This window comes from Drosophila mojavensis, unplaced genomic scaffold (genome assembly GCF_018153725.1).
Source record: "Drosophila mojavensis isolate 15081-1352.22 unplaced genomic scaffold, ASM1815372v1 contig_36, whole genome shotgun sequence".
Classification (NCBI taxonomy): Eukaryota; Metazoa; Arthropoda; class Insecta; order Diptera; family Drosophilidae; genus Drosophila; species Drosophila mojavensis.
In genome coordinates this window covers 11,293,870-11,308,870 of record NW_025318858.1, presented here as the reverse complement: position 1 = coordinate 11,308,870, position 15,001 = coordinate 11,293,870, and the positions used below count along the sequence as shown (strand labels likewise).

At 34.1% G+C, this 15,001-nt stretch overlaps 1 protein-coding gene across 2 annotated transcripts; it reads left to right on the top strand.

Moving 5' to 3' along the window:
• The first annotated feature begins 13,201 nt into the window (after nt 1-13,201).
• On the top strand, nt 13,202-14,731 carry LOC26527280 (fibrinogen-like protein 1). 2 transcript variants are annotated; one of them, XM_015165240.3, is made up of 3 exons: nt 13,202-13,326; nt 13,385-14,343; nt 14,404-14,731. In XM_015165240.3, the coding sequence occupies exons 1-3, from the start codon at nt 13,249-13,251 to the stop codon at nt 14,522-14,524; spliced, it is 1,158 nt and encodes a 385-aa protein (XP_015020726.1). In that variant the 5' UTR covers nt 13,202-13,248; the 3' UTR covers nt 14,525-14,731. The 2 variants fall into 2 exon arrangements, with proteins under 2 accessions (XP_015020726.1, XP_015020725.1); XM_015165239.3 differs by having other exon boundaries at nt 13,382-14,343.
• The last annotated feature ends 270 nt before the right edge of the window (nt 14,732-15,001 follow it).

The window sequence follows — 15,001 nt, the reverse complement described above, 5'->3', positions numbered from 1 at the left end:
TACAACGCCAACAATAACAACAAATACTTTGGGCTATGCTTTTAGCAAATATATTGAATAACTTTTGTTCCATTTTCTGAATGACATTTTAAGTGTTCAATAATGACATCTATATGTATTTGTATTCGCAAAGCGAAACTTGACTAGGTTTAAATTTGGGAGCGAGCGAGATGGAATCGAATGCTTGAAATATCCACATCTGCTGACTCCATCATCAAGGATTAAATATAAATATGATATATAATATAATATAATGTGTTTAACACCATTAATATTTCTATTTATGTTATTCATGATTTCAATAAAAAAAAAAAAAGTAAAAATTTAAAAATTATATTAAAAAGTGTTTGATAAATATTTGTAATTATTTAAATATTTTAATTATATAAATATAGTATACAATTTTTCGTACTTAAAAGAAAAAAATTAAATTAAGCTAAAAAAACATTGCAGCATGAGCTACAAATACCTGTGCCGTGCTTTGCCTATTATTAATTGACGCCTATTTTATTAAATCCAGGATAAAGAAATTATACTGCCACAATTATTGCTAACAGTTGCATTTAATATTTGGCTTATGATAATCAACTTTAACGTATGCATTGGTTTATATTATGTATATGGACATGTTGATTCCACAAATGTGTTGCATATTTCATGGCTTCCGTCTGTGTGTGTGTGTGTGTGTGTATGCGTGTTGCTTGTAGCATGAACATTTTTTCAACACAATTTACAAATGATTCAAATCAAATGGGCTGTCAATTACTGTTATATAAATTCCGAGTGCTCGACGCACACATTTAATTTTAATTTGTTATTTAGGCAAAGTCTGTTTTTGAGTTGCTTATTTAAATTGCAATAGAAATTTAAGTGTAATTTTTAGCGGGCATTTTAATAATTAAATTGTGGTGAAATCTATACAATTAGCATTATTTTGTTTCAATGCATTAAAATCAAAGTTTATTCAATAAATATGTAAAAATATTGGTAAAGGGCGGAAAACGTATTTTATATTTGTTGTTTGATTTGTCAATATATACATATATCACCTTACAGAAGAGAGAGACCTGAAAATTGCAAATTGTACCTTACAATTTTACCTTAATAGGAGCTACCGCAAATCGAAATCGATCGTTATAATTAAAATTCTCAGCATTAACGTTATCGCTTCAGAAAAATCAATCAGTTAAATAAAATATTAAATTGAAGTTATTAATTATAGCATATTTTTATATATTTATGTACAACTTATTTTACCTTTAAAGAAAAAAAAAATATATTTATATATATAGCTTTAAAGATGAAGAAGATATATATTTAAAACAGATTTTCGATAATGTTTTTAATCGATAACAAAATAACAGGAAAAGGTATCGATATTTAAAGCAAAACTCCATATGCGCGTGGTATACAGGGACGTAGGAAAAAGAGTCTCTAGCTCTTATATCTTCTGAGATCGACGAGTTCAGACATACGGACAGACGGACAGGGCTAAATCGACTCAGCTCAAGAATATATGTATATACTTTATGGGGTCTGCCATGCCTCCTTCTGCCTGTTTAATATATGTCCCCTTAAATATCTCTCAAAATTACTTATATTAACATCAGAAACTCCGACAAAATAAATAACATGGCTCAGCCAGTCGAATTTGCAGTGGAAAATTTCACTTAAGCCTTCACAAAGTTACTTTCAAAATATAACTGACAAGAGAAATTCGTGAGAAATTAAATCGATATTGCTCAATTAGTTTGGTAAATCAATCTCAAAGTCCGCTCAAAGTCACACAGCCATATCAAGTGACCAACAAGTCGCGCTACTTAGCTTAATGTATTTCTGAAGAGTTTTCCATCATCTAAATTCACAGCATCTGCTGCTACTGTTGCTGCTTGTCATTCTTTAAAGTAAATATCATTAGCATTATGGATGCTACGCAGCTTGAAGCTTTCAGCTATGTCACAGTTCACGCCAGCTGAGTCGCTGTCTCCCTGTACTCGGCCCCACCCTATGTACCCCATCTACCCAACCCCACCGGGCCACAACTTGTGCCTGTTCGTCGTCGTTGCCGTTGCCATCATGAACAATGTTTACCTTACTTCATATGCACATTTACACACACAAACATTGAGCAGCACTCATACGCAACGTGGTGCACATACAACCTGAGGACATGTTTTCATATCGAAAACCAAAAGATAAGCAAGCGCTGATGCACCGAATTGAGTATGCACTATTTGAGGCAAGGAAAATTTGTCAATAGCTCTAAAGTGAAAGGAAAAGAAAAAGATGCTGAATACATACTTCAAAGAAATTTAAGTAAAATATTTGAATATAATTTAACTCATTTCAAATACGGGACATTGGTTCATGCGAGGAAATTTTCAATTTAAAAGTTAAGAAAAACTACAATGGATACTAGAAACCCCTATTCAGAGTTTATAAATATTTTTATCAGGACATCGATTCAACTTCCAGCTTCACAAATTGAATTAGCAACTAATCAAGCTCAATTAAAGGGTATTCGAAATATGAGCATATGTGGAGGAGGCCAAAAGGCAGCCAGCGTTAACGCACTGAGTGAAAATCAACATGTGCACAAACACGCAGTTGGTTCTACTTGTAAATCTATTGCCTACTTGTAGGCACAAATGTTTTTCATATACCTCATATCCCATAAATACGTATGCGTACGCACAGACTCATACAATACATACGTGTACTGTACGCAAGTGTACGTGTGTGCGTGTGTCTTCGTTGTGTAAGTGTTGCAATCGAGTTTTGCAGTCCATGAAAAATGCATAGCAACTTTTTCATATTACTTAAAACGCAGACGAGACCCAGAATGCAGCTGAGCAATAGCGCATATGCGGCTTATTATTTGAATACCCTGCAAAAGAAAAGGTATACTATGGACTACTATTTCATTATTCCTATAATTTTTCATAAATATTACTATTGCTATCATTCTTATGATTTTGCTTACTTCATTTAAACACCCTGCAATGAAAAACCATGTCTCTTTTATTTTCAATCATCCCATAATCATGATTAATGTCCACATAATTCTTTATTTATATCTATTATGGGAATTAATATAATTAATTATTAATTATTATAATTATTAATTAATCTCTATTGATGATGATCGTCACCATGTATTCATTAATTTATTCATTAATCTTAAGTATTCCTCTTTTCATCTTTCAACTTCTATATTATATAAAAACTTCAGCATCATCATCATTGTCCACAAACATGATTTAATTTATATTATCATGTTTATTATTTATAATTTATATAATTTATAAAAGATTCATTTGTTGGAGATTAGTCATTTTTATTAAACATCATTAGTGATCATTATTGTTATTATTGTATTTTTAGGAGTATTCATCATTATATCTCATTTATGTTTACGAAGTTCATCAATATGATCATAAATTAATTAATTAATATTTACAAAGATTATCAATATCATCAGTATCATTATCGTTACTCATTAGTTTTATTGTACAATCATATTTATGACTGCATATATATTCTACTATTCATTGATCGTATTCAGTAGCGCATTATAGTTTCGCACATGTCTGGTTTCTGGTTGCATACGATTGAGTATACAGTAGCGCCACCTGGTGTACGCACACGCAAACCATGGCAACTGGGCGGGATGTAAAAGTTGCCTTCGACTTAGGCACTGTTGCAAAATTTATTTTATTGAATTTTTATCAATTTGTTGGCAGCTAAATTGAAACAGCAGCGAGGCTGGCATGCACATCGACGCCACGCCCAGCTTTGAAGGCGTACTTCTGGATGCAATTTATGGATATATGCTGTTTACATTGCTCACGCAACCAAACTCGGCTGTCAGTTTGCAGCAACAGCAAAAATTGTTATGAAATTCTGGAACCCCTCTCTCTCTCTCTCTCTCTTTCTCTCTGTGTCTCTCTGTTTGTATACTGCTTGTATGACAAGTTGTTAGACATTTGACTTTTTTGCCTAACCAAAGTCGAAACGTTCGCCCACCTACTCGAACTCTTCTGGCCTTGGCTCATAGTTTAAGCCATTGATTGCATTGCCCGAGCATCGTTGGCTTTTGGCTTTCACTACAACAGCAACAACAAAAGTTTTTAAGTCTTTGTAAAATGCTTTTCCATCTCGTCTATATGTGTGTGTGTGTGTGTGTGCGTGAAGGACTGCTGACGCCATAAGCCGAATGATGTTGACTGAATGCTTGGCTAGATAGGCAGTTTTGCACATTGTAAGCTCGGGCATTAAGTATCAGTAAGTATTATCAAGTCATAGTAGAGTCGTGCTTCATGTCTTAACCTGACAATATGCTTCTGCCTAAAGCCTGCCGTCCCATCGCCCCATCACCCCTCTCACCCATCTCTTGCTTTTCCAATTGCCAAAGTGCATATTGAAATGGCTTATTGCTGATTTCTTTAGAGTGCAGCGCATCGAAAATTGAGTTTGAGATTGGGATCGGCATATACAAGCTTTGTAATAATATTGATATATTTCCTTTAGGCAACTGAAGTGAAACTAAGTTTGAAAATTGTATAAAAAAAATCAACAATAATTATTAAATCTTTAAATGCAAAAAAGGTTATTCCGCTCCTATTTGATTACAAAATTTATGTTTCTGTATTAAACAAAGTTTTATTTGAAAAAGAAAACATGAAAATGCAATATTTGCATTTAATTTGCAGTAGATTGCTTCATTTACTTTAGTCTTTGACCTCATGCATAAATTTTGAATAATATTTCCGTAAAATTTTTATTACATTTTCAGGTCAGCATCAACACCTTTTGCTATATTTATTCTTATCATAGCTTCAGGGTGCTAACAATTCAGCTTTATTTATGTAATAAACGTTTCGTTTTTGGCGCAGTTTTAATCAACGTTTCACCCACACACACACACACTCATATATATATAGACACACGAATCCCTTCGCTGCAGGGTTGCCTTCACCCTCTGTGAAGCAATAAGAGAATAAAACAGTGTTACATAGTTTTGCGAATAAATTAGAATTTGCTACAGCCGCTGGCAAGCAAATTAGAAACCTCTTGAAATGTGCGTGCTATAACTTCGGTCATACATACAGAAACATGCAAGCACACAAAGGCATACACACATACACACACTCAGATACAAAGCACACACAACTTGAAGCAAAATGTGCGTGTTTAATAGTAAAGAAGACTCCAGAAATTAGAACGAAAATCTGCCCAGGCAAAAGTCGCCGAAAAAGCAACAGCCAAACGAGCCAGAAAAAAAAAAAAAAAAAAAAAAAAAAGAGAGAGAGAGAGAGAGAGAGAAAAAAAAGAAAAGCAAACAATAACTTCAAAACTAACAACACCCAAAAGAAAAAAATCTTTAACACCTGCAACAAAATAGCATATACAATATTTTAAATACCCTTTAACTAGGAAATCTTTATAAATGCATCTTAAAAAAATAAATAAGTATAATCAATTACGTAAATTGAATTATAACAAAAATGATAACTTAAGCAATATTTATAAAATTGAAAATAATTGCAGGAAACTATTGCTGACTTATATTAAATAGTTTAAATACATAATTGAAAGATTTAAATTAAATATAAATAATGTAAGTATTGTAGATATCGCAAACATTAAAATAATTTTTAATAATTATGAATTAAAATTAAATATATATATTTACTTTAATATTTTGATTATTGCTTAAAATAAAAAAATTAAAAATTAAAAATAAATGAATAAAAAAAAAACATAAACATTAGCTCTAAAACAGTAGGAGATATAGATTAATCCGATTTTTCAAGCCCCCAATTTTCGTAGATATATTCGTCAAAGCTTTTTCAACTTGTTTTTGTTTTTGTCCGCGTGAGTATAGATTCCAAATTTAAGACTCCAATTTTTTATCACTTCAACTTTCAAGGCTACTGCAATATCGGAAAATGAATTTTTCGATTCGCCATGCGCATAATGAACCTATTGGGAAGCCCTTTTCACTTAATTAAGGGTTTACACGAATGTCGGATTCCGAATTTCAAGACTCTCTAGTTTCAAGAGTGGCGATATGGTTGGCAAAGCGGATATTCAATTCAAAATTATGATTAGAGAATAGACCTCTCCCATTGCATCTCTATGAGCAGTTCTGCTTCTTTAAATTTCCCTTTCATCAAATAGTTACATTTGTTTAATTCGATTCGTTACATACCCAACAGCATGTATACCTTCGCTATAGCGTAAATTGTCGGGCATGTAAATGCAGAAGCTAGCCAAACACCTTTAGACTGTTTGGCAATTGCAGAAGCCAATGCAGCAACGTCTGCCACAGCAGGAGGCAAGAGCGGCCACACGGCGGCAGCCATCGGCTGCGGCACCGCATGCATTTCAATTAACGGCTACCGAAAGCACTTCAAGCGTAAAAACACGCACCGCTCTTACAACCAGCGGCCACGCCCACTACACTGATAGGCGCCAGGTGGAAGAGTCGTGACAGCAGCTGCTCTAGCTCCCGCTGTGGCATGCCTGAAAGGAAGAGAGCGGAAGTGGGAGGGCGAGCAAGAAGCTAGCTGCACTATGGCTGCAGCTCTGGAATTTTGTTGTTGTTGTTCTTCTCTTTATGTGCGTGTGGGTTGGATGGCGGCAGGCGGCAGTCGTGGCGTTTACTACAACTAGTTCGGACCGTGCACATACGAGTATCCACTTTGTTTATGCTGCGTGGCTGCACTTTATCAAAGCGCCGGCGAATGCTAAAAACAAACTGCGGTCGCCGTCGCCATTTTGACTTAATACACTGAGAGCAAATTTTACATTATTTTCCAAATTAGCATTTAGCCTAATATAATCATGTTTAAAATGACTTCAAAAATAATAATTAATACAAAAGCTTAAACAAAAGGAGAAATCTTAAGGCTATTGAAATATATTATATATATATATATATTTTTAAGTATTAAAAATTCATATTATTTAATTTATCTATTATTCAAATACGGAAAAAATATTTATAATATTTTAAAATATATAATTTAAGCAAATATGTATTCATTATTAAAATTTTTTTATTATATGATGAATAATTTCAAATTCTAAAATCTTAAGGTGTCAATAAAATAGAATTATTAACAACACAAAATAATTATCAATTATTAAATCTAAATTTTAATGCTAATAAAAAGTATTTTAATAAAAAATCCATTTAAGCCTAATTCTTTTGTCTGTAAAAAGTTTTCCACATGTATTATACGTGTTATTTAAAAAATCAAGTTATTTTTAATATTAAATATTTATATATTTAAATTTAATAAGTCCACATTCCTAAATAAAACTGTAAAAATATATGTTCTTCTATATTTTTCTCACATTTAATAAATTGTAAAAAAATTTCACAACTGACTTGTCATTTATAACACTTAAGTGTAATAATTACATATATATTTTAATCCGATGTACACAAATTTAAAAGTTAAGTTTCCATATAAATTTTTAAATATAATTTCTCTCAGTGTATTTGCGTTATTACCCCTTTGACCCTTCTCTATTATCAGAGCTCACCCCGCACTCTTTTATCAAGAGTCGCTGCACTTTGCGTAGGAGTTAAAAAGGTTTTCAGCTCACACGCGCACGCACTTCCGCTTCTTGTTGTCTCTGTGTGCGCCTCAGTCCCCTCAGCACCTGCCCCAGCAAACCATATTGACAGCTTAAGGCTATTTGGTTAGCTACGAGCAGAGGGTAAACTTTGTGCTCTACTAGATATACATATACATATATATGTATATACATATGTGCAGTCTTATATATATATATATATGTATGTTATTTGTTATTTGTTGGGGGACAATTTTGTCAGCTGCATATGCAAACAATTACCGCAAAATAAAAGGTAAACAAAATTACTTCCGAACAATTTCGCGTATAAAAACATGCGTCCAAGACCCGCAAACCTCAAACAATAACTTTTTACACCGAAAACAAAAGTTTTTGGCATCAGTATAACTTACTGCACTGCACAAAAAGGAAATTTAATTAAAATTGTTTTTCCTCGGATTCAAATTTTAAGCATGAAGCCATTAATTAAAAGTATTAAATACTTGGATTACAGATTGTACCAATAGTTTTATTCATATCAAATAAAAAAAAGCTCAAGAATAAATGTAAAATGTTAGAAATATACATATGTATGAAATGTACATATATTTACCGTATGCTGCGTTGAGTAAAGCAAGTTGCTGCTATCTGTTATACTATATTTTCACATTTCATTTCACAGTGACAAAGGTGTTATACAACAACATACCGCACACGTTAGGAAACAAATTTTGTTATCCACTCGCGCAAAACTAACCGATCAGCACAGCACACGCACTCAGACTAAGTCGGCGTAGAAATAACTCACGCTTTAACTTAGAGCCCCTAATTATCTACATACATACATACATACATAGCTTGTAACTGCGAGCACAGCAAAACCATCAAAAGAGACTCAAATAGAAGCAACTGTAAATAAATTGTGCTCAGAGCGAAATAGAATCCACAAAAGGGCGAACAGAAAATAGAAGGCGTAGATCATATAGGTGAGAGTGAAATGTCGAATTGTGAATGCCTTACTCAGGAGTGGACTGAGAGGCGTCCACATGTGTGCGGACGTATGTGCAAGTGAGAGCAGCATACATTTCTTATTATACGTGAGCGGAAGAAGAATCGAGAACTGTTCTAATAAATGGAATGAGATGCAACAGACACACACAGAACAGCAGATCAATGGCGAACGCAAGGCTGTTACCGTTTAAATTGTGAGAGTGAGATGAGAGAATAGTTTTGCTCCCTTTGTGCACGCCGCTGTGCATAATTGAAAGATGTTTATGGAATACTCTGAACCAATAAGCGTGGCTCTAATAGCAGTGAGACGCTAAGCACACACGTGAGAGCGAGAGTGAGAGGCGATAACATATTTCATCTCTTTGTTCATGACGCTTCACTTTAGCTCAAACAGAGCGCTGTTCTAATAATAGATTGAGAGAGTGTACACATACACACAATGGATCAATGATGGAAGGCCACCAGCTGCTATTTATTACGAGTGCAAGGGAGGGAGAACAACACGTTTGGCTTAGCCGTGTGTAGAGTTGAGAGCGCAGATAATATACCGGCGGGAATTATCAGAGTTGAGTCTTTTATAAGCTAATGCACAGTGTATGCTAATCAGTGTAGACTCAGCAGCTCAGCAGAGTGGTTATTATTAAGACAGTTTCAAAGATTTCTTAAAATTAAAATGAATTTAAATTAATTGTATTGTACCGTTACCGTTAAGTATCTTTAAATATGCAGCACAAATATACTGTGAGAATATCGATTGATTTTTATTGAGCATAAAAATTAGTACAGAAATCGTATGAATTTCAGACATCTGCTGCATGTAATTAAACTCTGGCCGACAACAACTCAACGCGAACCAACTTGACCGTAACAGCGAAAAGGGAAAAATCCCTTTGTCAAGGCTATGGCAAAGGGAAAATCAGGAAAAACCGCAGCCTAACTAACCAGACGCCGTTCAGCCGCTCAGCCGGTCAACCGGCTGACAGCTAAGGTTAATGCAACTGTCAACAGCTGTTAGGGCTGTGTGCTGTGTATCTCACATGATATTTACCGGGAGGTAGCAGCTCCCCTTCCAGCAGCCCCTGCCCCCATTGCTAGTCCTGCCCCACTCGCTACACCCCATATAATCCCTTTTCATCCATGTTGGGTATCGCTTGTCGCATTCAACGCCAAGGGCTATGCAGCTTTATATATAGATTTGACTCTAGTCGAGGTTCAAACTAAAAACAAAACAAACAAAAAATTTATATATTATCAGCAATGTAGTTAAAATTTTCCATTACCGATTTCGCATACATTTTAAATGAAACAAAAAAGGAAAAGCCGTATCCAAAATCTAATTATGGCAAAATGTTTGTGCACTTTGTGCAATGCATATTTTACCGAAAAGTTTAATTATTTTGCTGGACATACGTGGCGTATGTGCAATTTGATACTTTGCTCAGCAACCTCAATTCGATTTAACGCGTCGCCCAATTTGTTTAATCAAATGCATTTATGGCCTATTTGTGTTTTGCTGCATGCAGCAACCAAAATTAACTTAAATGTTGTTCAACAATAATTCGGTTTTAGGGAAACAGAGTTTAGATTATGAATAAATGTAAATAAAATATAAATACTTTGTAAAGTGAAAATTCATACATAAATTAAGCAAGAGTTTTAGGTAAATAAATAAATAAATAAATAAATATATATATATATATATATATATATATATATATATATATATATATATATATATATATATATATATATATATATATATATATGTAATTTTCTTATTTTTTTTTATACCCTGAACCCATTGAAATGGGAAATCAGGGTATAATGGTAACAATAATATATGCAACAGGCAGAAGCAGGCGTGGCAGACCCCACAAAGTATATATATTCTTGATCAGGGCGACGAGCTGAGTTGATTTGGCCCTGTCCGTCTGTCTGTCTGTCCATCCGTCTGTCAGTATGTTTGAATGCGTCGATTTCAGAAGATACAAGAGCTAGAGACCTCAATATTTTTTGTAAAATGTCCGTGTATACCACGCGATAAAAAACTTTATCGAAAATCAGTTATAAAATTATATCTCCTACAACTTTAAAGCTAAAGCCTCCAAATTTTTAATGTAGATTTATATGCCATTTATACAATTTCGGCTTTTGCTAAAATTTACCCCCCACCACTATATCCACCCCCTCAGCCTCACCTTTGTTAAAGGCGTATTTCAAATACTAGAGACTTGTGCTTTGGCAAATGCATGCATATCCATGTTATAATCATAATATTATATTGCTATTGCTCGAAGGGTTCAGGGGATCTCGTAGTCGAGCAGTCTCGACTAGAGCTTTCGTACTAGTTTACTTTAAAATTTTTATTTAAAATAAAAGTTTACAAATTATTTTACTATGTATTAAATACAAAAAATCTTTTGAACATTTTTAAATTTGTGTCTCTAAATTTGAAATAAAATTACATATCTAACCAAACGTATAACATGTATGTACATATAATCATTGCGCTTTTTATGCCCCTTATCAGTTATTTTTTCGCTAAATGAAATGAGTTTAAATAAATCTTCACATTGGGACATATTTTCTACAATTATATTTTTCTCCAAGAGTTTTTATAAATCTAGAAATATTTCTGAATTAATGTAGCTAACTTTAAAAGTTCTCAAGCTAAGGTCAACGAACTAGCATAAACTGATTTATTGAGAAACTGTTGGAATTAATTAAAGATATTTATTGACAGACGCACCTATGCTAAATACATAAATATTTAAAGTATTCGACCAAGAAATTGCTCTATCTTTGTGGGCATAAGCAATGGCTACAAGATATAAGTAAATTCTAGTTGAATAAATTGCAAAATATAATCAATTTCATTTTTGGCCAAAAACAAATAAGTGAAAGACTGAATAAAAACTTGTGTTCTTTCTACACTTTGCCAAGTGCCATCTTCGTTCAATTTTCGTTCGATTCACTGCAGCTCTGGCCCAAAATCTGAAGTCTCTGTGAAACAATTCCACGCAATTAATTTATCCACTTAACACGCAAACTTTAAGTGTAAATATTGGCCAGGCAGCCGTCTGGCCCAAATGCTACCCCACCATCCCTCCGCCCTGAGCCGTCACGACATCCTCAAGAAACTATTGAATCTTAGTTTCGCAATTTCTTGTACTTGGCAAAGTATGTAATTATTATATGGAATCAAGGCGGGCAACTTTCCGTACGAAAATTTCATTTCGATCGACATTAAAATGCTGTTGAGCAAATTTTTACTTATTTTTTGTACGATTTTTGGAATTTGGGCTGGGTTTTGGTTTTGGGGTTTCTTTAATTGCTCAACGCTTACGCTTTAAATACAGAAAGTCAAAGTAGCAAGCCAGTTCGTATTATTTGCCAAGTCAAGTCTAAGTTTGCCGAGTTGGCGGAGGCGTTGTGGTGGGTCTAAATGTGCTTATCTCGCCAAATTTTTCGAATAGCAGTATTGAGAAATTAAGCGTGTACATTTCATGCCACGCCCACAGAAAGAGAGGAGTAAGAATAAGACGAGGCCGGCAATGAGAACGATAAGGCTGAGGTGAATCCGCAGCATCGCGTGGCTAAAGGGGAAAAACTTTAATGATCAAAATAGCTGGCGGAAGTGAGTAAAGGAAATATTATGGCAAAAGGTAAACGGGAAAGAGGGTGATCAAAATGAGCAGGTGTAAGAAAATTATAACGACAACCTGCTGTGGCAGAGCCACAGGCAGTCGCCCAACGTTGGGCATGGCAATTCCCAAGTAGCTAAAGAAATTGGAAATGAAAACAAAAAGTTAAGTGAAAAGAGAAAACGAACCCAACATAATATGAGCTATTGAATGCAATGCGATTTTAGATATAGCAAGAGATTTGTAAAAGAAGTGGAAGAAAGTTGAGGGAAAACAGAATCAAAGGAACAAGCGACAAGTGTGAAGATATCAATAAGGATGAGGTATAAATCTCGCATTTATAGAATATGATAAAGTCATCTATGAGGTGGCTACGATTGGAAGTGAGATGAAAGTTTATCAAAAAATAATTCTTTATTAAGATCTGAATAGGAAGCGAGATTGAGATGCAGATTTGTGATGCAGAGTGAGGGGAAGAGACAGAGAAAGAGAGAGAGTTAGATTGAAAGAAAATGAAATAAAGTGTGATATGTATGCGGAGAGAAAAAGTGAGGGAGAGAGAAAAGAGATAATGACGACAGAGAGAGAGAGAGAGGCAGATGTAAAGAGAGAAAGCGCGAGAGAGTAATGCAGAAAAAAGAGGAAAAGATACATATGTATTTGACGCATAGATGGATTTCTTCCCTCTCTACCCTTAACCAATATATTCTTTACTTTATCAGACGAATTCAAGGCTAAGGCTAAACATTAAGTTTACAAACTTTTGATAATAATTTTTGTCGACAACAATAAACGCAAGTATGCACTTTATTTATTATAATATATACATATTAAATTATGAGACTGATAACAGCACAATGCTATTTCCGCCTAAAGCTCAGCTCTGGCCTCTGCTTGATAAGGCATTGGCGAATTTGAGATTTTCAGGGTTCACTATGCAGCAAACGCCCCAAACAAATTCAGTCTTAAATTAACATCAATTGAGTGAAGTATATCACTTAGAATGTATTTATACGAAAAGCTAATATCAATCCTTTTGTTATCCCTACCAGGGATAATGAGTGAGACAACAGAGAATTCGGTATGTTGTTGCAGTGCTACGAGTGTTAATGGTGAATTCAATCCATATAATTTAGCAGCTCACTGCCCTCAAAAACCAGGACGAGCAATGCGGCAGTTATTGCTTTGGAATCCTAAAGCCCTTTATAGAAAAAGTTTCATCGTTGCAACCTAGAAAAGAAAAAGCGAAAAAGTTTCGAGAAATGGAATCACTTGATAATTATTGCTTGATCAAAGAGGATTTTATTGATCAGATCATACATTTAATAGCTTTCAGCAATAACATTGAGAACAAGTGGATGGTTGAGCTAAAGAATAAAGACTTTCAAATATTAAATCAAACAGTTAAAATTAGTTCACTTGAGAAGAGATTAACTGAAAAGGAAAACGAAATGAAGGCAATTGAAAACAAGTTGATCGTAGATTTAAAGAATAAAGATTCTGAAATATCGAATTTGAAATCGCAAGAAAAGGAAAATTCAGCAATTATTGGGAAACTTAGGAAAAATTTAACTGATAAGGAAAATGAAATTAATAATTTGTCCAGCTGCATAGGTAAAGAGACAGGTATACACGAAATAAAACTGCCTGGATCGAGTGCCTTTAACGTGTCTTGTGACACGTGTCTGGCTGGTTCTGGTTGGACAGTAATTCAGCGTCGTCAAGACGGATCTGTGGACTTCAATCGCACAATGCGAGATTATCGCAAGGGCTTTGGCGCATTGGACGGAGAGTTCTTTATAGGACTTGACAAGCTCCATTTGTTGACGAAGTCACGAAAACACGAATTGTACATTTATATGAAGAAGTTTAACGATGAATCTCGATATGCGCGATATAGTCACTTCTTCATCAAAGGAGAGGAGGATAGTTTTAAAATAAAATCATTGGGAAACTATACTGGAGACGCAGGCGATGCAATGGCTGATAATCTGTATAAGAAATTTACAACAATTGATGAAGATCACGATAATTGGTTCACTGGAAATTGCGCAGATTTCTATGCAGCTGGTTGGTGGTTTCACAATTGCGGTAACAGGTGAGTAGATTACATTTTCTATAATTGGCTGAAGTCATATTATTCATTTATAATTCACAGCCGGCTAAATGGAAAATACCAAACAGCAGATCTTGCTGCAAAGGTCAGGGGTATTAATTGGATTTCATGGACACTGGACTCCCTTAAATTTGTGCAAATGATGATTAGGCCAGTCGAGTAAAGCAAGTTCAATGCATTTTTAAATATTGTCAAAATGCTTAAAATGGAAAAAATCAAATTGAATTTTTTTTTAACTTGCTATGCCAAATCGATTTTGCACTGCAAATGCACTAAAAAAATAAAAAAAAATAAAAAAATTTAAAAAAAATGAAATACATACATATTATGTTGCCAGATTTCTATTATCAATAAACACATTTATTTGCAATGTTAGTTTTTTTATTCCACTTTTATGTAATTAAAATTTGGATTATACGTAAGCAATTCGTAGATGGGAATTAGTTAGACTGCGCAAGAATAGCAGGCACCGAAAATAACTTAGTTTGGTAAGGGGAGGTTTGGTAAGCTAGAGTAAATCAATTGAAAGAAAAATCGCAGACGCCGGAAACAATGGGAGATCAGCATGAGTAATCAGCATGAGCAGAGTGATCAAGTAGAGAAAAGAGTAGATCTAGAAGAAAAACGAGAAGAAGAAGCA

Coding starts and splice junctions, on each gene's coding strand:
- LOC26527280 (XM_015165239.3), top strand. CDS start 13,249: ATGTATTTATACGAAAAGCTAATATCAATCCTTTTGTTATCCCTACCA. Junction 13,327..13,381: donor GTGAGACAACAGAGAATTCG/GTATGTTGTTGC, acceptor CATATAATTTAG/CAGCTCACTGCCCTCAAAAA. Junction 14,344..14,403: donor TTTCACAATTGCGGTAACAG/GTGAGTAGATTA, acceptor TATAATTCACAG/CCGGCTAAATGGAAAATACC.